Source organism: Chiloscyllium punctatum, chromosome 10, assembly GCF_047496795.1.
Source record: "Chiloscyllium punctatum isolate Juve2018m chromosome 10, sChiPun1.3, whole genome shotgun sequence".
NCBI lineage: Eukaryota > Metazoa > Chordata > Chondrichthyes > Orectolobiformes > Hemiscylliidae > Chiloscyllium > Chiloscyllium punctatum.
The window spans coordinates 86,479,688-86,505,034 of record NC_092748.1 but is presented as its reverse complement, the minus strand read 5'-3'; the positions used below and the strand labels follow the sequence as shown (position 1 = coordinate 86,505,034).

Here is a 25,347-nt window from a genome sequence, read left to right as displayed (position 1 = left end):
AAGGATAGACCAGATGTAAAAATTTAAGTTCTAAATTGGAGAAAGGCCAACTTTGACAATATTCGGCAAGAACTTTCAAAAGCTGATCGGGGCAGATGTTCGCAGGTAAAGGGATGACTGGAAAATGGGAAGCCTTCAGAAATGAGATAATGAGAGTCCAGAGAAAGTATATTCCTATCAGGGTGAAAGGAAAGACTGGTAGGTGTAGGGAATGCTGGATGACCAAAGAAATTGAGGTTTGGTTAAGAAAAAGAAAGAAGCATATTTCATGTATAGGCAGATCAAATGAATCCTTAGAGTATAAAGGCAGTAGGAATATACTTAAGGAGAAAATCAGGATAGCAAAAAGGGGACATGAGATAGCTTTGGCAAATAGAATTAGGGAGAATCCAAAGGGTTTTTACAAATACTTTAAGGACAAAAGGGTAATTAGGGAGAGAATAGGGGTCCTCAAAGATCAGCAAGGCTGCCGTTGTGTGGAGCCGCAGGAGATGGGGGAGATACTAAACAGGTATTTTGCATCCGTATTTACTGTGGAAAAGGACATGGAAAATATAGAACATAGGGAAATAGATGGTGACATCTTGAAAAATGTCCATATTAGGGAGGAGGAAGTGCTGGATATCTTGAAACGCATAAAAGTGGATAAATCCCCAGGAACTGATCAGATGTACCCTAGAGCTCTGTGGGAAGCTAAGGAAGTGATTGCTGGGCCTCTTGCTGGGATAATTGTATCATTGATAGTCACAGGTAGGTGTCAGGAGACTGGAAGTTGCCTAACGTGGTGCCACTGTTTAAGAAGGGCGGTAAAGACAAGTCGGGGAACTATAGACCAGTGAGCCTGAAGTCGGTGGTGGACAAGTTGTTGGAGGGAATCCTGAGGGACAGGATTTACATGTATTTGGAAAGACAAGGACTGATTCGGGATAGACAACATGGCTTTGTGCATGGGAAATCATATCTCATGAACTTGATTGAGTTTTTTTGAAGAAGTAACAAAGAAAGAGGATTGATGAGGGCAGAGCAGTAGATGTGATCAATGTAGACTTCAGTAAGGTGTTCGACAATGTTCCCCATGGGAGACTGATTAGCAAGGTTAGATCTCACGGAATGCAGAAAGAACTAGACAATTGGATGCATAACTGACTCAAAAGTAGAGAGAGAGAGGGTGGTGGTGGAGGGTTGTTTTTCGCACGGGAGGCCTGTGACCAGCAGAGTGCCACAAGGATCGGTGCTGGGTCCAATACTTTTTGTCATTTATATAAATGATTTGGATGTGAGCATAAGAGGTATATTAAGTAAGTTTGTAGATGACAGCAAAATTGGAGGTGTAGTGGACAGCAAATAAGGTTACCTCCGATTACAATGGGGTCTTGATCAGATGGGCCAGTAGGCTGAGACGTGGCAGATGGAGTTTTAGATAAATGCGAGGTGCTGCATTTTGGGAAACCAAATCTTAGCAGGACTCATACACTTAATGGTAAGATCCTAGGGAGTGTTGTTGAACAAAGAGACCTTGGAGTGCAGGTTCATAGCTCCTTGATAATAGAGTTGCAAGTAGATAGAATAGTGATGAAGCCATCTGGTATGCTTTCCTTTCTTGATCAGAGTATTGAGTTCAGGAGTTGGGAGGTCATGTTGCAGCTGTACAGGACATTGGTTAGGCCACTGCTGGAATATTGCATGCAATTCTGGTCTCCTTCCTATCGGAATGATGTTGTGAAACTTGAAAGGGTTCAGAAAAGGTTTACAAGGATGTTGCCAGGGTTGGAGGATTTGAGCTATAGGGAGAGTTTGATTAGGCTGGAGCTGTTTTCCCTGGGGCGTTGGAGGGTGAGGGGTGACCTTATAGAGGTTTATAAAATCATGAGGGGCATGGATAGGATAAATAGACAAAGTCTTTTCCCTGGGGTGGGGGAGTCCAGAACTAGAGGGTAAAGGTTTAGGGTGAGAAGGGAAAGATATAAAAGAGACGTAAGGGGCAACTTTTTCACGCAGAGGGTGGTATGTGTACGGAATGAGCTGCCAGAGGAAGTGGTGGAGGCTGGTACAATTGCAACATTTAAGAGGCATTTGGATGGGTATATGAATAGGAAGGGTTTGGAGGGATATGGGCTGAGCACTGGCAGGTGGGACTAGATTGGGTTGGGCTATCTGGTCAGCCTGGACAGGTTGGACCAAAGGGTCTGTACATCTCTATGACTCTGACTCTAACTGACAACCTGTCCTGAACTGAGGGGATTTGGCATGTCCACAATATGTCTCTCAAACTTTTACAGATGCACTATTGAATAAATACTGACTGGCTGCATAATGGCCCAGTATGGCAACTGTTCTGCCCAGGACCATAAGAAACTGCAGAATGTTGTGTGTACAGCCTAAACCATCACAGAAGCCAGCCTTCCATCTATGGATTCCATTTGCACAGCTCGTTGCTATGGAAAGGTTGCCAACACCATCAAAGGCCCATCACGCCCTGATAATGCTCTCCTACAACCTCTTCGGTCAGGCAGAAGTATCAGAAGCTTAAACACACACCAGCAGGTTCTTCTGTGCCATTATTAGACTTATGAATGCACTGTCCAATTTCAAATATTGCTGATCTTTCTCATGTTGATCTTGCCTAGTGCACGTTTTGTGTGACGTAACTTGTATGCCTTGTCTCGGAGCATCCTAGGATCTAATTATCCTTGCTTACTATGATCTGACTGTACTTCAACAACTTGTAAACAAAGGTTTTCACTGTGCTTAGGTACACGTGACAAAAGACCAAATTAATCAATGAAGTATGAAATTGAAGTAACTACTGAGCTAAAGCCGGCGCCAAGAAAAGTATTATCACTGATGGTTAAATCCTACAATGAAACAGATGACACATTCAGGTTTTCTATGACAAATCATCCGTCATACACATGAGTCTGATACCAAAAGTGTCAGACCAGACATTGGCCAGACATCTATTATGCATGATGTATTTTCATTCAACAAAGGACATGACTTAGTCAAGCCATGATCATTGTATAACGATTAGATCCAGTTGTGTTGTGCATCTGCCAAAGAGTTATCTTAATGTATAAAGACATGGTACTAATGTACATCCTTCTACATATTTATCAGAACAGGTTTCCTATTCTTTAGAGGGAAAATCTAGGATATTGTATTATTGCACAGATCTCAGAAAGGCAATCTACATTTAAGACAGCTAGATGAGATCATGATATGTGAGCAATTGTATAAGTGGTCTCCATCTTTTTGTACATTCAGTTGGTAGTCAACGTGCTAGTCAATCTGTTAGTCAGCCAGTCAACCATGAATGTTATAGTAATTAAGGCTGAAATGCAAGTCTGAGCAGCCATATCAGTATTACATAACTAGTTGAGTAAATTTCCACATTTCTGACTCCATATAAACATGACTGGTATACATTAAAATTTAGAAAACTACATAGCACATTAATGTCCTTCCATGTTTTAGGCTTTTAAAGACTTGCTAGACTATCTCCTTAATGGCCTGTTGAGAGTGACGATGGTGTGCTTCCATTCCAGTTTGACGAGCTGTGAGATATCTAATAAGTCCACTATACAATCTGCAGACTCTGCCAAATGTGGGGCAGGTGATGTTTGAAGATATGGGTAGATGGGTTGGAAACTGCATTAGCAATGAGGAATAAATGTTGACCAACTTAAACATCAAAGCCCAAGATGGCTGGTGTTTTTATTCTCCCAAAAATAAATAAATCTACTTCACCACCATCCCCACATACCCAACATTCCCTCAAAGCTGCACGGCTGTGTATTTGTGCAGCTATTCCGAGGTTCTACCTGCAATGATCGGTCTCAACACGCCATTGCGGCAATGACTCCAGGTTATAGAACATAGAACATAGAAGAATACAGCGCAGTACAGGCCCTTCGGCCCTCGATGTTGCGCCGATCAAAGCCCACCTAACCTACACTAACCCACTATCCTCCATATACCTATCCAATGCTCGCTTAAATACCCATAAAGAGGGAGAGTCCACCACTGCTACTGGCAGGGCATTCCATGAACTTACGACTCGCTGAGTGAAGAACCTACCCCTAACATCAGTCCTATATCTACCCCCCCTTAATTTAAAACTATGCCCCCTTGTAATAGCTGACTCCATACGTGGAAAAAGGTTCTCACTGTCAACCCTATCTAACCCCCTAATCATCTTGTACACCTCTATCAAGTCACCCCTAAACCTTCTTTTCTCCAATGAAAACAACCCTAAGTGCCTCAGCCTTTCCTCATATGATCTTCCTACCATACCAGGCAACATCCTGGTAAACTTCCTCTGCACCCGTTCCAGTGCCTCCACATCCTTCCTATAGTATGGCGACCAAAACTGCACACAATATTCCAGATGCGGCTGCACCAGAGTCTTATACAACTGCAGCATGACCTCAGGACTCCGGAACTCAATTCCTCTACCAATAAAAGCCAGTACGCCATATGCCTTCTTCACTGCACTATTTACCTGGGTGGCAACTTTCAGAGATCTGTGTACATGGACACCAAGATCCCTCTGCTCTTCCACACTACCAAGTATCCGACCATTAGCCCAGTACCCCATCTTTTTGTTACTCATACCAAAGTGAATCACCTCACACTTAGCTACATTGAACTCCATTTGCCACCTTGCTGCCCAGCTCTGCAGCTTCTCTATATCCCGCTGTAACCTGCCACATCCTTCCTCACTGTCTACAACTCCTCCGACTTTCGTATCATCCGCAAACTTGCTCACCTAACCTTCTAACCCTTCCTCCAGGTCATTTATAAAAATGACAAACAGCAATGGTCCCAAAACAGATCCTTGCGGAACACCGCTAGTGACGGCACTCCAAGATGAACCTTTGGCATCAACTACTACCCTCTGTCTTCTTCCAGCCAGCCAATTCCTAATCCAAACCTCCAACTCACCCTCAATGCCATATCTCTGGCTGGCTACTGGCTACAGTAGCCATATGGATGGCTACTGCCATGTATGGACCTCAGAGGCTCTCTCAGCCGGAAAGAAAATCAGCCCCTACTCCTCCTCACTCCCCATTCCACTCGTAGTTTAATTTCATTGTCCCTGTCTCATTGTAGTCAAGAGTTGATATGAACAGTTGGTTTGGATTGTTTCAAAATAGCAAAACTGTTTATAGCATTATCACAGTCTAAGTCTAATGTGTCATAGCTGTTAGGAAACTTCAATTGAGGTTTAAAACTCTCCTGGAGGAGTTGCAGCTTTTGATATTTCACAACATAAAAGCCTAATAATGGGTATCCTGTTCATGGAAACAGTTGGTCAGACACTAATTAACTCCCATGCATTCCACAGGATTTGCAAAGTATGAGTGATGGGGTGAAGGAACATTTCTGTTCTACAGTGAGTTATTGGTCGTGTTTCTATTAGAGGCTTCTGCTATATACAAAGCCCATATTTACTGGTGGTAATGATAGTGTCAAGATGCTCTATTAGTAGGTCCATAAGCACTGGTGTAGATGAGTTTGTGTCTAAGTGTAAAGCCTAACATGGTACAATTACAACATTAAAAAGGCATCTGGATGGGTATATGAATAGGAAGGGTTTAGCGGGATATGGGCCAAGTGCTGGCAAATGGGACTAGATTAGGTTAGGATATCTGGTCAGCATGGACAAATTGGACTGAAGGGTTTGTTTCCATGCTGTATACCTCTGACTCTATGAACTTAAAAAGTTTGGTATCTTGAGATAGAATTTTCCCTTCCGAGAGTGGTGAGTGAGATGACTTAAATCGGCTGAGATTCTAGATATCAAATCCACATGTCAAGAAAATCTCTCCCAGACTGGAGGAGTTCAGAACCTCCCTGTTGTGTGGTGAGAAGCTTACGTTCATGCATTTACAGCTCATTAATATCTCAAATCATCCTAGCAATGTTCCAACTTCCAACTCTCCTCTCTTCTATCAAGAAACCTGACGGCATACAAACTTGAGCAGCAAAACATAGTAGGTACCTCACATCTTGTCTATCAGCACAAGTTGGAGAATGAGGAATGATCATGCCGGCCATTGGCTTCTGTTTACATGAAACAGCTTTCTCTTTACAAGGCCCTGTGTTGTGAATGATCATGCTGTTCCTAACCCTTTAAACCATGTAGTTCATAATTGGAAAATATCTAGCCTCACAACTCATCAGACTTGGTCTCGGCCCAACTCTGTCATGACTTCAAGTCTTTGACCTCTTTGAGCTGAGGGGTTGTCAGGACTTCAGTGCTTGTGGCTGGCAGTTGGTATTCAGGTAAAGCCTCTATCTAAACAGATATTTTAGCACTGAGTTAGAGGCAGGCAGTTTTTGTTCACCCTAAGGATGGTAGGAATCTGGTATAGACTGCCTGGGAGGGTAGTTTAGGTGGGTAGCAGCACAAACTTTAAAAAGTAATTGGATGAGCACCCAAAATATCATAACATTCAAGGTTATCAGCCTACTGCTGGAAAGTGTGACTAGTGTAGATTGTGTGTTCTTGGTAGTACAGACTCAGTAGACCAAAGGACCTTTTCTGTATTGTATCAATCTATTAAGAGAGATTGACAATTAGTAAAAATGGATACAACCTTCTGGATGCCTTGGATGAATTAGCACTAATGGTGATGGGAGAACCACACAATTCAGTGGAGCTTACTGTATTGGTTGTCCATTGTTATTTCCCCATCTCCACATGACCAGTCCGATCCTTCCTAGCAAGACCAATTACACTGTTTTCTCTTCTTAGATAATGAGAATCCAGATGTCTACCAATCTCCTCCAAACAGATTTGAAACCTTTGGTCCAATTGTGGACCAGAAGTTGATGCAAGAGCAGTTAGTGATCATGTGTGAGTAAGAAGCGTAAAAGGACAGTAATTGTTACTAGTTGCAGAAAGATTTGAGCTACAAGGCAAGGCTGAATAGGCTGAGGCTGTTTTCCTTGGAGCATTGGATGCTGAAGGGTGACTTTTATAGAGGTTTATAAAATCTTGAGGGGCATGGATAGGGCAAATAGGCAAGGTATTTTCCCCGCATTAGGGGAAATCCAGAACTAGAGGGCATAGGTTTAGGGTGAGAGGGGAAAATTTTTAAAAGGGACCCAAGGGGTAACTTTTTCACACAGAGGGTGGTGCATGGACTGCCAGAGGAAGTGGTGGAAGTTGGTACAACTACAACACTTTTAAAAGGTATCTGAATGGGTATATGAATAGGAAGGGTTTAAAGGGATATGAGCCAAGTTCTGGTAAATGGGACTAAGTTAGTTTAGGATATCTGGTCGGCATGGACAGGTTGGACCGAAGCGTCTGTTTCCATGATATATATCTCTATGACTCTTAGGTCATTGCAAGTCCTTAAGTAAACATGATGTATGTGTTGCTGAATGTTGTCGTCCATCACCCTTGGTGAAAAATATGTGCAGGTGCAAATTTAGCATAAATGGTGGGACGGTGAGTGAGCATAGGGAAGGTGGTACCATATAATTTTGCAGAGCACAGGAAATCATTGAGCTTCTTTCTGCACCAATGGATGGTCCTTTTCAGAGTAGAGACAGCCATTCTGATATTGCTCGGTAAAAACAATGACTGCAGATGCTGGAAACCAGATTCTGGATTAGTGGTGCTGCCTGAACTGCTGTGCTCTTCCAGCACCACTAATCCAGATTCTGATATTGCTGCCCAAGCAGGCTACATCTGGAAGAATGATTACTTATTGCAGTCAGTGGGAAAATGACTGACCTTCTCTCTATCACTCATTCATCATCCAAATCTTTCTCCATGAAATGAGGCTAAAGCTTAGTTTTCTTCATTGCCATCTGGACAGAGTTCAGAGGCAAGCAGCAGAGTGTATCAGCAGCTGAGTTGATAGGCTGTATGTACGTATGGCTCTAGAGCCTGGACGATCTTAGTAGTGGTGAACACATCTGTCCCATTTGCTACGTTATTTAATGAGAAACAAGCCCAACATTTCATTTGCATAAAACTTGAGGAGAACAGCTTGTGATTGTCCCAGGTAACTGAACCAAGGCATGGCAGAAACCATGTGGTTAAACTTATCGGCCACCATTTTATAACTTCAATTGGGAAAATTTCAGCCTTTGTTATTTTTATCTAAGATCAATTAGTGAATCTTTAGCCTGATGTATACAATAGCTCATTCTTTGAAATTTGTTTGACATATTTCTTTTACTTAATATTCTTAGCTCATTCTAAGCTGCCTGTATCCAGCTTGGTAACAGGAGAGCTAATAATTTCCATATCTGCAATCTTGTATACCGTACATACTAAATTTTCCAGATCATGAAGAATTATGTGAAACTATTTGGGAAGAATCAACATTTTCATGGGCGTTTGTTTGGTGATGTTGAAGAGAAAGATGAGAGATAATGTGTGAGCAAATGTTTATATACATGGGCTGTTTGAGATGGATTCTCCACAACAGCTACGAGGTAAGACACGCAAACAGCTTGCTTGGAGAAGCCAATAGCATCTGTACTGAGTACATGATCATCTGCTGGGCCGGCCACATGCTTAGGATGCCTGAGCTCCAATCGCCAAAGCAAGTGCTCTTCACCCAGCACAAGGAGCACAGACAAACAAGAGGAGGATTAATGAAGCATTTTGAAGACACCCTGAAGGCTTAGCTCAAGAAACGCAACATAAACGTCCAAGTCTCTGAGACTTTCACTCAGAAAAAACTGACTTGGAGGAAACTTCAGTATGATGGGTCACCATTCTTCGATAACAGCCACCGACAAGAGGAAGTACAGAAAAGGATCTAGAGAAATAATTTAAAGGCCTAGAAGCAATTCCACCTCAAACACCTGAACATGTGTGGTCAGTGATGTGGCTCTAGATCTGTCTCAGCAGCCAGTAAGGATACACCGAACACATGACCAATGGCACAGAATTTCCTACATGGACAATGGTGCTTGTTAGCAAGTGATTGCCAATGCAGTATACATGCAGACTTTCAATCCTTCTATTGCTGAAGGTAAATACATAGTTTGTTTGAAACATTTATTTAGAGAATGATTAAGAAGGTGATGTTGGAGGAAAGAAGCTCTTTTTTAAAAAAAAGTTAATTATATTACAGTTAAAAAATTTAAGCAGGTAACCCAAACAGCAAGCCCGATAGAATAGAAGGCATAGAATCCATACAGTGTAGAAACAGGCCATTTGGCCCAACAAGTCCATGTCAACCCACCGAAACGTGACCCACTCCCCTATCCCATTACTCTACATTTAACCCTAATTATTGCACCTAACCTACACATCCCTACACTATAGGCAATTTAGCATGGCCAATTCACCTAAACTGCACATCTTTAGATTGTGGGAGGAAACCCACGCAGACACTGGGAGAATGTGCAAACTCCACACAGACGGTTGCCCAGGTCCCTGGCACTGTGAGGCAGCTGTGCTAACCACTGAGTCACCATGCTGTTCTTGATGAGAAATCTGGAGCGTTAGGTGTTACACATTCAGGGTAAAACTCTGGAACTTAGTGGAACTCAGGAAAATTTGGGAAGGAAGAATTAGTGTTACATTGGCTGTATACCCATTTATATGATTTGTACACAGTTATTTTTCTTTTGAAGAGTCGTAAAGGTTAGTGTGGTAGCGACATGTCTGCCATTGTTAAATCGTGATTATCAGAGAGAGAACTGCTGGTGTAGAGATTCAATTGGGAACGTAATGAAGAAGCAGGCATAGGTACTCCAAGCTAGGCTTTGTGTGTTGCCTAGAAACCGCAAGAAATGGGTCTATAAAGTTGTCAGAGAATTTTGTGACATCTTTGAGTAGAATTTACACAACACAGGATGGATAAAACTGGGTGGGAAGTCAGATCTGCTAACAGTCTGCAGGACATAGTTCCTCCTTATTCCTCTCCCATCCCTACCAGTATCAAACTGTTCCTATTAAGTGATGTGCAGCGTCTGGGATTTCCCAAGAAAACAGTTCCTGTGTACATGGTGTAGTGAATGGATTCACTTTGAATTATGAAAGCAGCTAAATTTAGAGTTGCGCTGATGGGAGAGAGAAATAGATACTCTTACATAAGGGGCAATAGTCTGAAAAGGTTAATGCTAAGGAGTGGGAGCTACTACGTGAGGATAAATGCACAATGGTGAGAGGTGTTCAAAAAGGAATTAGGAAGAGTACAGGCTCAACATATTCTCCTTAGGCTGAGATGTAGGACCAACATGCTTAGAGAACCCTGGATTCTAGGAATATTTAGGACTAGTTAAAAGGAAAAGAGAGTTATAACAACAAGTACAAAGGGAACAATCTCCTGATAAAGGGCTTTTTGTCCAAAACATCGATTTTACTGCTCCTTGGATGCTGGCTGATCTGCTGTGCTTTTCCAGCACCACTCTAATCTTGACTCTGTTTTCCAGCATCTGCAGTCCTCACTTTTGCCACAATTCATGGAGACCCTAGTGGAGTATAGCAAGTGTTGGGGAGGTGGGCATAAAGCAATAAGGAGAGCAAAAAGGGTGAAATGTTAAGAGTATTATAAGATATGTAATCGACTCTTTGGAAATATATAATTGGATAAGTAGGATCAGCATGGCTTCAAGGAAGGGAATCATGCTTCTACAACTTTGTGGAGCTAGCAAACAGAATAGATTTTTAAAAAGCCGGTAGTTGTAATATATTTACATTACTAAACAGCATTTAATACATTACCACAAATAAGGCTACTTATAAGAGCCCATAAGAGTTCTGAATAGCAGCATAGATAAATGGTTGTGTAACTAATAGAAGACAGAGAGTTGGGAATAGTCATTTTTGAAACAGCAACCTGTAACTAGTGGTGCGCCACAGGAATCAGTGCTGTGACCACAATTGTTTACAAAACCATTTATATTTAAATGACTTAGATAAGGGAAATGAATGTACAACATCACTGACATGAAAATAGATGTGAAGGCAGTTGGTGAGGATGATGTAAAGAGTGTGCAGACGGATATAGATTCTGAGGGTAAAAATATGTCATGTTTCAATATCATGTGTGGAAATGGTAGGTAATGCACTTTGACAGAGGTTTATAAGAGATGCATATTATTTAATTGGAAAGAGACAGAAGAAAGCTGCAGCACAGAAATTTGAGGATCCTCCATCACAAATTGCAAAAGGCTAGCATCCAAGTTCAGCAGGTAATAGGAAATGCAAATGGACAGTTGGCCATTATTTCAAGGGAATGGATTCTACAAACATGAATAGGCCCCTTACCCTTTTGAGCCTGCTTCGCCATTCAATAAGATCACAACTGTTCTGGTTTTAACTTCAATGCTACATTCTTGTAGCTCCATCCCTGGTAATCAAGATTCTATTAAACTCTGCCTTGGAAGTATTGAAAGATTCTGCTCTTTTGATGAAGTGAATTCCAAACTCTTACAACTTCCTGAGAGAAAAAAGATTTCCCATCTGAATTTTAAACCGTGATCCCTAGTTCTCGATTATTCCACAAGAAGAAACATGCTTTAAATATCCATCAAGTCCCCTCAGGATCGTATTTTTTAATTAAGTCGTCTTGAACTCCTCTAATCCCAGGGGATACAGGCCCAGCCAGTTTAGCTTTTCCTCATAAGGCTCATTCTAGGTATCAGTACAGTAAACCTTGTCTGAACTGCTTCCAAAACATTAACATCCTTCTGTAACTATGGTAATCAGTACTAGCATGTTTTGAGAAGATTTGTACAGGTTGAGGTTCTGTATGTAGGTTTGCTCGCTGAGCTGGAAAGTTCGTTTTCAGATGTTTCATCACCATACTAGGTAACATCATCAGTGAGCCTCTATGTGAAGCTTCACCCTGAGGCTAACTGAAGACGTTATCTAGTATGGTGATGAAACCTCTGAAAACGAACCTTCCAGCTCAGCGAGAAAACCTACATCCAGGTAATCAGTACTGTATAAAAATATGGAAACCTTGCTAAAACTATATAAGGTACTCGTCAGACTGCACTTGGAATAGTTTTGTTCCCCTCATCTAAAGAAAGAAATATTGCCATTGGACAGTCCAGAGAAGGATCACTGGGTTGATCCTGGGTAAGGGTGAATTTTCTTATGAGGAGAAGTTGAGTAGGTTGGGCTTGTATCCATTGGAGTTCAGAAGAATGAGAGTAAACTTTACTGAAACATTGATAGAATATGAAAAGTTAAAGGTGCTGGACAGGGTATGTACAGAGAGGGTGTTTGCTCTGTGTGAGTGTCTAGAACCAGAGGCCATCCATTTAAGACAGAGATGGGAGGAGTTCCTTTTCTCAGGTTAATAAATCTTTGGAATGTTTGGTGACAGTGGGCTGTAGAGGCTGGATTGTTAAGAGTTTGTGAGGTGAGAGAAACTGATTGTTTTTTGTATCAGTAAGGGACCCAAGGGTTCTTGGGAAAAGACAAGAAAGTGAAGGTGAAGTCTGTCAGATCAGCCATGATTTCATAGAATGGTGGAGTAGACCTGATGGGCTGAATGACCTACTTCTCCTCCTGGGTCTTAAGGTCTAAACTTGTTTGAAAATCTCCTTTTCAATCCTATAACCAGTATCCACCTGCATTTTTTATATCCAGGTAGAAATGCAGACTGGATATTCTTTTGCTTAACTGTACTTTATTGCAGAGGTAAGTGGACAGTATAAAGTAAAACTATTTGCAACCAAACAGTGTCAACAAAACTGGCAGTTTGGAGATTCTGATTCTGTCCTCTGTTAGCGCACCGGCTGGTGCCATTGTATCCGAGTGGTAATATCATCTGGTAAAACAGCCCTGGCAGCTGTTTAAACTTGACTTGCTGTAAGGCAGACTGCAGGACAGGTCATGTGACCTTTTGATTTGACTTCACATTAAAGACGCATCCCCAAAGCAAGCGATTCTGCAGGTTGTAAGATTGTTAAGATTCTATTAAGTTGTATTAATTCAGGGAGGTATCCATGGGGTTAATGCATTTGTCATTTTATTGCAGACGCTATGACAACCATAAAACTGGGACTTTTATTTTGTACAAAAGCCTTTTGCGAGAATTTGAAGTTCATGTGCGTCAGTGGGATTGTGGCAGCCGCCACTATGCTGTATCGTGTAACTGTGGAGTGGTTGCCAGGGAGGGTGATGATATCATTGCATTTGATATGTGCAATGGGCACTTTCAAGAGACCAGGCCTCATTTGTCAGTGAAAAGCAGTGGACCAGAGCCACATCACGTCAAAATAATGGAGGCACACCAAGGAAAGAAGATCACTGTGCGTATTTCAGTTCTTACTCGTGACTTAGCTGTTCATCCTCAATCCTTTATTGATTAGCTATTAGCAAAACTGTAGCACCCTTGGAACTTGCTCCCCCATTCTGTAAGATCAAAACTTGGATTGGTTTGTATTTTGAATTCCACACTCCCATCTACCCCCAATAATCTTTGATTTCGACTGCTAAACTATATCAAATATTTAATGACCCTACCTCCCCCACCAGGCAGAAAGTTGCAAATTCACAAAAACTTCAGAGAAAAACATTTTGTGCACTCAATCTTTCTGTTCATTTGCAACCTCCTTTATGTTTTTCAAAACATACTTTCCACTATCTTGGTTATCAGCAAATTTAGCTCATCTATATGTTCATAGGAAATAGGAACAGGAATAGGCCATTCAGCCCCTCAAGCCTGTTCCACATTCAATAGGTTCATGATGAACCTGACATTCTTCACATCTGCTTGACTGCTTATTTTCCCATAACCCTTGATTCCCCTACTTGTCAAGTATCTTTTTATCTCAGCCTTAAATATGTGCAAGGACCCACAGCTCTCTGTGGCAAAGAGTTCCAAAATATCTCAACCCTCTGAGAGAAGAAGTTCCTCCTTATCTCGGTCTTAATTTTGCACCCTTTTATTCTGAGACTAAACCCTATGGTTCTAGACTCTCCCATGAGAGGAAACATCATCTCAGCATTTGCCCTGTCAAACCCCTTAAAAATCCTATATGTTTCAATGAGATCACCTCTCATTCTTCTAAACTTCAGTGAGTAGAATCTCAACCTGAAGACAATCCTCCTTACCAGGGATTGTCTTGGTAAGCTGCCTCCAACGAAATGATGTATTTATTTAAATAAGGGGCCCAAAACTGCTCAGCGTACTCCAGATGTAGCCTCACCAGCACCTTGTACATTTGCAGTAAGACTTCCATACTGTTATACTCCACACCGCTTGAAATAAGGGCCAACACTCCATTAGTCTTCCTGATTACTGCTGAACCTGTGCGCTAGCTTTTTGTATTTCTTGCACAAGTAGTCCCAAGTCCCTTTGAGTTGCAACTTTTTGCAGTTTTTCTCCATTTAAATAATACCCTGTTCTGTCATATATAAACCATCACACTTTGAACAACTGGTAATGTCTATTAAGATTAGATCCCATCAAATCCATGTGATCTGTAGCATATTTTGTCCTGTTCTTTGTGTCTTTAATTCTAGATTGTAACAAAATAAGTATAATTAATAGCACTTGTAGTGTAAAGTTCATATTTGCCTCTTAGCTTACACAGTTATCTCCTTATTGGGCTTTTATGCCACTTTTTAAAATTGCAACCTAATTTAGTGTACTAGGTATCACCATAACATGAAATCATCAGATTGAATTGATAAATTAAAAGTGATTTGCTGATGCCCTGTACAAAGAAGAGTTAAAAAAAAGTTGTCTATTTTGACTCTGTGCTGATAAACATTAAACTGAATAGAGGTCTGAAATTGCATCTCATAATAACAAGCATATAAAAATTGCTTATGGAGTGCATAAAAAGACATAAAAGTATCTGTGTGGAATGCAGTTTGAAAACTCATTTGCACTTCAAATATTATGTCACAAATCCTTACAGTGAACTTTAAAAATAACAGGAATACAACTTCAAATTTAGTTAAATTTAAATTTGGCCAACAAATTCGAACTTCTGTCAAAGTTTCACATAGTATTTTCTGCTAGATAATGTATTGAGGAATATTAATTAATTCAGAGAAGTCAGCATTAAGATATGATTGAGTATTAATAGCAAGTCTATTTTAATATATATTTAAGGCCTATATATCCTATTCTTTCTTGTTTATTTTTCAAATGGAATACTACCCTATGGATAGCCATATACTAGATGTTCTTAGTCCTCAGTACCATGTAATACTCTCTAGAAGATACTACAGTCTGCTGTAGCCAGAATACTCTTCTAATGTTACAAAACTCATGACTAGATACAAAGGAGGAAGAAACCAATTCTTTTACAGAGCAGAACTTTCAGGGAACTTTGTGATGACCTTTGACAAAAATGTGATTTTATTTGTTTATTAGTAAAATGTTAAACTAGAAACTCCTGAATGTTCAAATTTTCCAAATGTAATATCCATTTTTTAAAACAGTAACTTAATATAAATAAGCTAATGTACTTAAAGCATTAAGTCACATTTAGTTTATTTTGATTTTTGGATACCTGTTTCTATAGATCATGTTCCCGTCAGGAGCATTTGTCCGTTCAGATGTAAGCGACTGGGGAATGAGCATAACAGTACGGGCCCCCAGCATTGATTTCAACAATACGAGAGGTCTCTGTGGGATCTTTGACCGAAACAGTAATAATGACTTCCATGGTGCCGATGGGAATCTGTTATCAGGTGGATATTGGAATAATGCCCCTGATGATTTCATCGAGGAATGGAGGTATGCATTAAACCAAAATAGCATTTTTGATTTGGTAAAACTAATGCAATGTCAATTGAAAGTGAAAGTTTACATAGCATAAAGCGATCACTAATGTGATAGGTTGACTGATTGTTAATGAATGGTTCCAACTTATCACTAGATTAGATTCCCTACAGTGCAGAAACAGGCCATTTGGGCCAACAAGTCCACACCAACCCTCCGAAGAGTAACCCACCCAGACCCATTCCGTACCCAATGCATCTAATACTATGAGCAATTTAGTGTGACCAATTCACCTGGCATACGCATCTTTGGATTGTGGGAGGAAACCGGAGCACCTGGAGGAATCCCATGCAGACACTGGGAAAATGAGCAAAATCCACATTGACAGTTGCCCGAGGCGGGAATCAAATATGGGTCCCTGGCACTGTGCGGCAGCAGTGCTAACCACTGAGCCACTGTGCTGCCCCAATACTAGAAATAATCAACCATCAAGAAAGAATAATTTGTGGTTATTTGCTGCCTGTTCCAGACACATCTTTCTTTCGTTTTGAAAAGTTTCAGTTAAATACTAACCCTAATTTTAATACTTTTCCACACAGAACATAATGTCTTAAGAAAGAGCAGCAAGAGGAAGCCATTCCTGTTTCTCCACTTTCAATTAGAACCACGGTTGAACTTTTATATCAATGCAGCCTTCCCATCACAGGATTCTGAAATCCAATTTAGCATCAATTATAAGTCTCAAGATCTGACCAAATACAAAGCCACTCCAGCTATGAGTATGGTAGACAAGACCTATAAATTTGTTAAGTTATCAAAACAAGTACTATGCGAATGACACTTAACAAGGCAGTGGCATCAGCCACTTCACAATGGTCCTCAGATGGCTAGGTGCTGTCTCTTCCAAAATTATTCTGCATTTTGCTTTCTACACACTGTACCACTGAAAATTAGGCCTTACTAGCCCTTTCCAAATCACACTTACAATATGACCAGAGGTATCCCTGAATTCTGGCCCAGACACTGCATGATTACATCTGTATTGACTGCGTGAGGTGTGCATAGCGTGTGCTTACCTCCTGATAACCATTCATTCCAGGATAGGAAACACGATGAGTTATTTGTCTCAGATTTTGCTGATTAGTGTAAATTCCTAATTAAATCAGGCACAAGTTACTGTGTCTGTGCATTGTTGATGAGATGAGTTGCTTTTAAAAGACTCTTTGCTTTTTGGAGGCCTCGTGTTGAGTGAGGTGGCTGTTGTTTGGAATGGCTAATTTAACTTTTAAGAAGTGATTTCAGTTATTTGTAACTTTAAACAATGCAATATCAAAATACTGCAGAGGATTATACAGTGGATAATACTTTAAAAATTTGCTACAATGTGTATAAGTAACATAAGTGGATAGTAGTTAACCAGTGGTGATAGGTAAAATACAAGTTCACTTGGTACAGGCATAAGTGAGAAAAGTCATAACAGATTGCACATTAATCACTCATTATGAGAAATTGCATTTATACAAAAAGGACGTTAGAGAATTGATTCTGGACCAAAATAAACTGGTAACTCCTATTCCTCATTTCCATATATCTCAATCCTCTGACTTTTCGTTAATTTACGAACATTTCTTCATCTGATCAACATCTGAGCCGTTCTGCAGGGCAGAAGCTTCTAAGGTCCACAACCACTTAAATGAAGAATTGTCTCCCCATCTCATTACTGCGTGACTAACTCAGAGGTTGGCTGCATAATTTCAAACTAAATGTCACAATGAAAATATCTTTACAGTCTGTTCCAAAAAGTCCTCAAATTAATTTTGAGTTTAAATTAAACCATTTCTCATTCTTCCAAACTCTAGGGTATGCAGTATATGTCTCGTCTACTCAATCTCTCCTCAAGGGACAATCCACTGACCCCAGACGTCATAAAGATGTACAGCATGGAAAACAGACCCTTCGACCAGATATTCCGCTTCGGTCCAACTCATCCATGCTGATCAGATGTCCCAACCTAATCTAGTCCCATCTACCAGCACTTAGTCCATATCACTCCAAGCCCTTCCTATTCATATGCCCATCCAGATGCCTTTTAAATATTGTAATTGTACCAGCCTCCACCATTTCCTCTACCAGCTCATTGTGGACACTCAGTGAGTCCACACTCACCTGTGTGTGAAAAAGTTCCCCCTTAGGTGCCTTTTATATATTTCCCCTAAACCTATGCCCTCTAGACACCCCTACCTGAAGGAAAAGACTTTGTCTATTTATCTTATCCATGCCCCTCATGATTTCATAAATCTCTATAAGGTGACCTCTCAAACTTCGACTCTCCAGGGAAACAGCCCTAGTCTATTCAGCGTCTCCCTATAGCTCAACTCCTCCAACCCTGGCAACATTCTTGTAAATCTTTTCTGAATCCTTTCAAGTTTCACAACATCATTACACCAGTAAGGAGACTAGAATTGCATGCAATATTCAAAAAGTGGCCTAACCAACGTCCTGTACAGCTGCAACATGACTTCCCAACTCCTGTCTCAATACAAAAAGAGAACAAAGAACAAAAAAAATTTACAGCCCAGGAACAGGCCCTTCAGCCCTCCAAGAGCAGTAAAATCGACGTTTTGGGGAAAATCTCTTAATCAGGAATACAGGCAGAGAGCCTGAAGGGTGGAGAGATAAATGAGAGGAGGGTGGGGGTGGGGAGAAAGTAGCATAGAGTACAATAGGTGAGTGGGGGAGGGGATGAAGGTGATAGATCAGGGGAAGGGTGGAGTGGATACGTGGAAAAAAGATAGGCAGGTAGGACAAGTCATGGGGACATTGCTGAGCTGGAAGTTTGGAACTGGGGTGAGGTGGGGGAAGGGGAAATGAGGAAACTGTTGAAGTCCACATTGATTCCCTGGGGTTGAAGTGTTCCGAGGCAGAAGATGAGGCGTTCTTCCTCCAGGCATCGGGTGGTGAGAGAGCGGCGGTGAAGGAGGCCCAGGACCTCCATGTCCTCAGCAGAGTGGGAGGGAGAGTTGAAATGTTGGGCCACAGGGCAGTGTGGTTGATTGGTGCGGGTGTCCCAGAGATGTTCCCCAAAGCGCTCTGCTAGGAGGCATTCAGTCTCCCCAATGTAGAGGAGACCGCATCGGGAGCAACAGATACAACAAATGATATTGGTGGATGTGCAGGTAAAACTTTGGATATGGAAGGCTCCTTTAGGGCCTTGGATAGAGGTGAGGGAGGAGGTTTGGGCGCAGGATTTGCAATTCCTGCAGTGGCAGGGAAAGGTGCCAGGATGGGAGGGCGGGTTATAGGGGGGCATGGACCTGACCAGGTAGTCACGGAGGGAACGTTCTTTGCGGAAGGTGGAAAGGGGTGGGGAGGGAAATATATCCCTGGTGGTGGGGTCCGTTTGGAGATGGCGGAAATGTTGACGGATGATTTGGTTTATGTGAAGTTTGGTAGGGTGGAAGGTGAGCACCAGAGGGTTCTGTCCTTGTTATGGTTAGAGGGATGGGATCTGAGGGCGGAGGTGCAGGATGTGGATGAGATGCGTTGGAGGGCATCTTTAACCACGTGGGAAGGGAAATTGCGGTCTCTAAAGAAGGAGGCCAGCTGGTGTGTTCTGTGGTGGAACTGGTCCTCCTGGGAGCAGATACGGTGGAGGCGGAGGAATTGGGAATACGGGATGGCATTTTTGCAGGAGGTAGGGTAGGAAGAGGTGTAATCCAGATAGTTGTGGGAGTCGGTGGGTTTGTAAAAAATGTGGTGTCATGTCAGTCGTCGTTAATGGAGATGGAGATGGAGAGGTCCAGGAAGGGGAGGGAGGTGTCAGAGATCCGCTCCTCACATCATCGCTGATGTCACATACTCAGTGACTTCCGCCACCCCACCCCCCGACTGCCGTGTTCATCCCTACCAGCGCCACTCTCCTGCATTCTGCTGACACGCCCCCCACAGATCCCACTGTCACCATCCCCGACCCCCAGAACCATGGGGGGAACAACACCCCTACTCATGACTCCACCCCAGTCCCCCCACCACCACACCAGTTACCGGCCCCACCACCACTCCCGGCCCCACCACCACTCCCAGCTCCACACCCACACCAGATCCCAGCTCCCAGCCCTGCCGAGTTTTCACCATCCCTCCAGTCCTCCCCCTCACTGAGGACGATCGATTAGTCCTCAGCAAAGGACTCACCTTCATCCCTCTCCACTCATGCATCAATGAATTTAATACACACTATGAAGTTGAACACTTTGTCCGCCGCCTCCGCCTCCGAGCTTACTGTCACAATCAGGATTCCCGCCCACCTTCCGAGGACCCCTTCATCCACCTGGACACCCCGCGCTGGCCTATTACCCGCCCTCAACCTCTTCATTTCCAACTGCTGCCGGGACATTAACCGCTTCAACCTGTCTACCCCCCTCCCCCACTCCAACCTCTCACCCTCATAACGCGCAGCCCTCCAATCCCCCTGCTCCAATCCCGACTTCACCATCAAGCCAGCAGATAAAGGGGGCGCAGTGGTAGTCTGGCGCACTGACCTCTACAACGCTGAAGCCAAACACCAACTCGAGGACACCTCTTCCTACCACCACCTCGACCATGACCCCACCCCCCATCACCAAACCATCATCCCCCAGACCATACAGAACCTCATCACCTCAGGAGATCTCCCACCCACAGCTTCCAACCTCATAGTCCGGGAACCCCGCACTGCCCGGTTCTACCTCCTTCCCAAGATCCACAAGCCTGACTACCTGGCCGACCCATTGTCTCAGCATGCTCCTGCCCCACTGAACTCATCTCTACCTACCACGACACTGTTCTATCCCCCTAGTCCAGGAACTCCCCACATACGTTTGAGACACCACCCATGCCCTCCACCTCCTCCAAGACATCCGTTTCCCTGGCCCACAACGCCTCATCTTCACCTTGGATATCCAATCCCTCTACACCTCCATCCGCCATGACCAGAGCCTCAAAGCCCTCCATTTCTTCCTCTCCCAACGTCCCCAACAGCACCCTTCCACTGACACACCCATTCATTTGGCCGAACTGGTCCTCACCCTTAACAATTTCTCCTTCGAATCCAGCCACTTCCTCCAGACCAAAGGGGTAGCCATGGGCACACGTATGGGCCCCAGCTATGCCTGTCTCTTTGTTGGCTACATAAAACAGTTGATCTTCCGTAATTACACCGGCACCACTCCCCACGTCTTCCTCCGTTACATTGATGACTGCATTGGCGCCACCTCGTGCTCCCGCGAGGAGGTTGAGCAATTCATCGACTTCACCAACACATTCACCCCTGACCTTAAATTTACCTGGACCATCTCTGACACCTCCCTCCCCTTCCTGGACTATTCCATCTCCATTAACGACGACCGACTTGACATCGACGTTTTTTACAAACCCACCGACTCCCACCACTACCTGGATTACACCTCTTTCCCACCCCACCTCTTGCAAAAATGCCATCCCGTATTCCCAATTCCTCCGCCTCTGCCATATTTGCTCCCAGGAGGACCAGTTCCACCACAGAACATACCAGATGGCCTCCTTCTTTAGAGACCACAATTTCCCTTCCCACGTGGTTAAAGATGCCCTCCAACGCATCTCGTCCACATCCCGCACCTCCGCCCTCAGACCCCACCCCTCTAACTGTAACAAGGACAGAACACCCCTGGTGCTCACCTTCCACCCTACCAATCTTCACATAAACCTAATCATCAGCCATTTCCGCCATCTCCATAAAGATCCCACCACTAGGGATATATTTCCCTCCCCATCCCTTTCCACCTTCCGCAAAGAACCTTCCATCCGTGACTACTTGGTCAGGTCTATGCCCCCCTAAAACCCACCCTTCCACCTGGCACCTTCCCCTGCCACCACAGGAATTGCAAATCCTGCGCCCACACCACCTCCCTCACCTCCATCCAAGGCCCTAAAGGAACCTTCCACTGCCATCAAAGTTTTACCTGCACATCCATTAATATCATTTATTGTATCCGTTGCACCCGATGCAGTCTCCTTTACATTGGGGAGACTGGACGCCTCCTAGCAGAGCGCGTTAGGGAACATGTCTGGGACACCCGCACCAATCAACCACACCACCCTGTGGCCCAACATTTCAATTCGCCCTCCCATTCTGTCGAGGACATGGAGGTCCTGGGCCTCCTTACTGCTGCTCCCTCACCACCAGACGCCTGGAGGAAGAACGCCTCATCTTCTGCCTCGGAACACTTCAACCCCAGGTCATCAATGTGGACTTCAACAGTTTCCTCATTTCCCCTTCCCCCACCTCACCCCCAGTTCCAAACTTCCAGCTCAGCACTGTCCCCATGACCTGCTTATCTTCTTTTCCACCTATCCACTCCACCCCCCCCAAACCTATCACCTTCATCCCCACCCCCACTCACCTATTGTACTCTGTGCTACTTTCTCCCCACCCTCACCCTCCTCTCATTTATCTCTCCACCCTTCAGGCTGTCTGCCTGTATTCCTGATGAAGGGCTTTTGCCCAAAACTTCGATTTTACTGCTTCTCGGATGCTGCCTGAACTGCTGTGCTTTTCCAGCACCACTCTAATCTAATCTCTGGTTTCCAGCATCTGCAGTCATTGTTTTTACCTTTGGCCCTCCAAGCCTGAGCTGATCCCAATGTACTGTCTAAACCCATCAGTAAATTCCTAAGCATCTGTATCCCTCTGCTCCCCACCTACTCGTGCATCTGTCCAGACGCATCTACCATGCCTGCCTCTACTACCTCTGCTGGCAGCGCGTTCCAGACGCCCAACACCCTCTGTGTGAAGTACTTGCTGCGTGTATCCCCCTTAAACTTTCCACCTCTCACCTTGAAAGCGTGACCTGAATCCTTCACCCTGGGAAAAAGCTTGTCTCTATCCACCCTGTCTATACCCTTCATGAATTTGTAAACCTCAATCAGGTCCCCCCTCAATCTCCTTTTTTCTAATGAAAATAAACCTAACCTACACAACCTCTCTTCATAGCTAGCACCTTCCATACCAAGCAACATCCTCGTAAACCTTCTCTGCACCCTCTCCAAAGCGTCCACATCCTTTTGGTAATGTGGCGACCAGGACTGTATACAGTATTCTAAATGCAGCCAAACCAATATCTTGTACAATGTTAACATGACTTGCCAGCTCTTATACTCAATACCCTGTCCAATGAAGTCAAGCATACCATATGCCCCCTTGACCACTCTATCCACCTGTGCAGCAACCTTCAGGATACAATGCACCTGCACTCCCAGACCTCTCTGCTCATCAACTTTTCCCAAGGCTCTTCCATTCATTGTATAATTCGCTCTAGAATTAGTCTTGCCTAAATGCATCACTCTCACATTTGTGTGGATTGAAATCCATCTGCCACTTTTCCGCCCAACTCTCCAATCTGTCTATATCCTCCTGTATTCTTTGACAGTCCCTTATGCTTTCTGCTACTCCACCAATCTTCATGTCATCTGCAAACTTGCTGATCATACCAACAGTGCCCTCTTCCAGATCATTTATGTATATTACAAACAACAGTGGCCCCAATACTGACCCCTGTGGAACACCACTGGTCACCTTTTCTCCATTTTGAGAAACTCCCTTCAACTACTGCGCTCTGTCTCCTGTTGCTCAACCAGTTCTTTATCCACCCACCTAGAACACCCTGCACACCATCTGACTTCACCTTCTCCATTAGTCTATCATGGGGAACCTTATCAAATGCCTTAAAGTCAATGTATATGACATCAACAGCCCTTCCTTCATCTATCAATTTGGTCACTTCCTCAAAGAACTCTATTAAGTTGGTAAGGACGATCTCACCCACACAAAACCATGTTGCTTAACACTGATATGCCCATTCTTTTCTAAATATAAATAGATCCTATCCCTCAGTACCCTCTCCAGCGAATTTCCCACAACCGATGTCAGGCTCACTGGTCTGTAGTTACCCGGAATATCCCTACTACCCTTCTTGTACAGGGGGACAAGATGAGCAACCCTCCAGTCCTCCAAGACCTCACCTGTATTTAAGGATGCTACAAAGATATCTGTCAGGGCCCCAGCTATTTCCTCTCTCACCTCCCTCAGCAATCTGGGATAGATCCCATCCGGTCGTGGGGATTTGTCTATCATAATAACCTCTAGCCTACCCAACATATCTTCCCTACGTATGTCAACGTGATCTAGACTAATCAAACTTCTAACTCTAATCTCAAGATTCATCATGTTCCTCTCCTCAGTGAACACTGATGCAAAGTAATCATTCAGAACCTCACTCATTTTCTCAGATTCAACACACAGCCTTCCTTCATTATCCTTTAGTGGACTAATCCTTTCTTTAGTTATCTGCTTGCTTCTTATGAAAGAATAAAATGCTTTGGAATTCTCCTTAATTCTGCTTGCTAAAGCTATTTCATGACCCCTTTTAGCCCACTTGATTCCTCATTTAAGACTTGTCCTACTCTTCCGATATTCCTCTAGGGCCCGATCTGTTCTTAGCTGCCTAGACCTTATGTACACTTCCCCTTTCCTCTTGGCTAGTTATACAATTTCTCCTGTCATCCACGATTCATGAATCTTTCCTTTCCTATCCTTCGCCTTCAACGGGACATGCCTATCCTGCACTATCTTTAACCTATCTTTGAAAGCCTCCCACATATCAAATGTGGACTTCCCTTCAAATAGCTGTGTCCAATCCACATTTCCCAGCTCCTGCCTAATTTTGATAAAATTGGCCTTGGCCCTTAGGACCACTCTCATCTTTATCTACGAGTCTTCTAAAACTAACAGAATTGTGGTCACTGTCCCCAAAGAAATCCCCTGCCGCAACTTCTACCACCTGTCCTGGCTCGTTCCCCAGTATGTGATCCAATATGGCCCCTTCCCTCATCGGACTATTGACATACTGCTCTAGAAAAATCTCCTGGACGCTTCTTACAAATTCTACCCTATCCAGACCTCTGACGCTAAGTGTATCCCAGTCAATGTTGGGAAAATTAAAATCTCCCATCACCACGACCCTATTGTCTCTACATTTTTCCATAATCTGTTTACATATTTGATCTTCTACCTCTTGCTCACTGTTGGGAGGTCTATAATACAGCCCCAACAATGTAACTGCACCCTTCTTATTTCTCAGCTTCACCCATAATGCCTCACTACCCAAGACCTCCATAGTGTCCTCCTCTAGCACAGCCGTGATATCATCCCTGACTAGCAATGCAACTCCACCCACTTTTTACTTCCCTTCCTGTCCTGTCTGAAGTGTCTATATCCTGGAACATTTAATTGCCAATCACCATGCCCTTCCTTCAACTAAGTCTCTGTGATTGCAATAACATCATACTCCCAGGCACCAATCCAAGCCCTAAGTTCACCTGCCTTACACACTATACACCATTTGCATTAAACTAGATGCATTTCAGGCCACCAGTTCTTTTGTGCTCATCTTTTCCCTGCCTACTCCTCTGTTTATTAATACTATCTTCATGATTCTTACAGTCTGCAGTCTCCACCTCGCTACCCACTTGTTTTCTCTTCTGGTTCCCAGTTCCCTGCCACATTAGTTTAAAACCTCCCCAACAACAGTAGCAAAAACTCTCCCAAGGACATTGGTTCCAGTCTGGTTCAGGTGTAGACCGTCCATTTTGTAATAGT

General features: G+C 43.4%; 1 protein-coding gene across 6 annotated transcripts in view; it reads left to right on the top strand.

Annotated features, from left to right (window-relative positions):
• LOC140482362 (von Willebrand factor D and EGF domain-containing protein) overlaps nt 1–25,347 on the top strand; it is a 303,821-nt gene that overhangs the window by 140,102 nt on the left and 138,372 nt on the right. For all 6 annotated transcript variants that reach the window (XM_072579721.1, XM_072579723.1, XM_072579720.1 and 3 more), the window contains 2 exons: nt 12,975–13,248; nt 15,478–15,692. In XM_072579721.1, the coding sequence (XP_072435822.1) occupies nt 12,975–13,248; nt 15,478–15,692 (489 nt within the window). The remainder of the gene's footprint in view (nt 1–12,974; nt 13,249–15,477; nt 15,693–25,347) is intronic.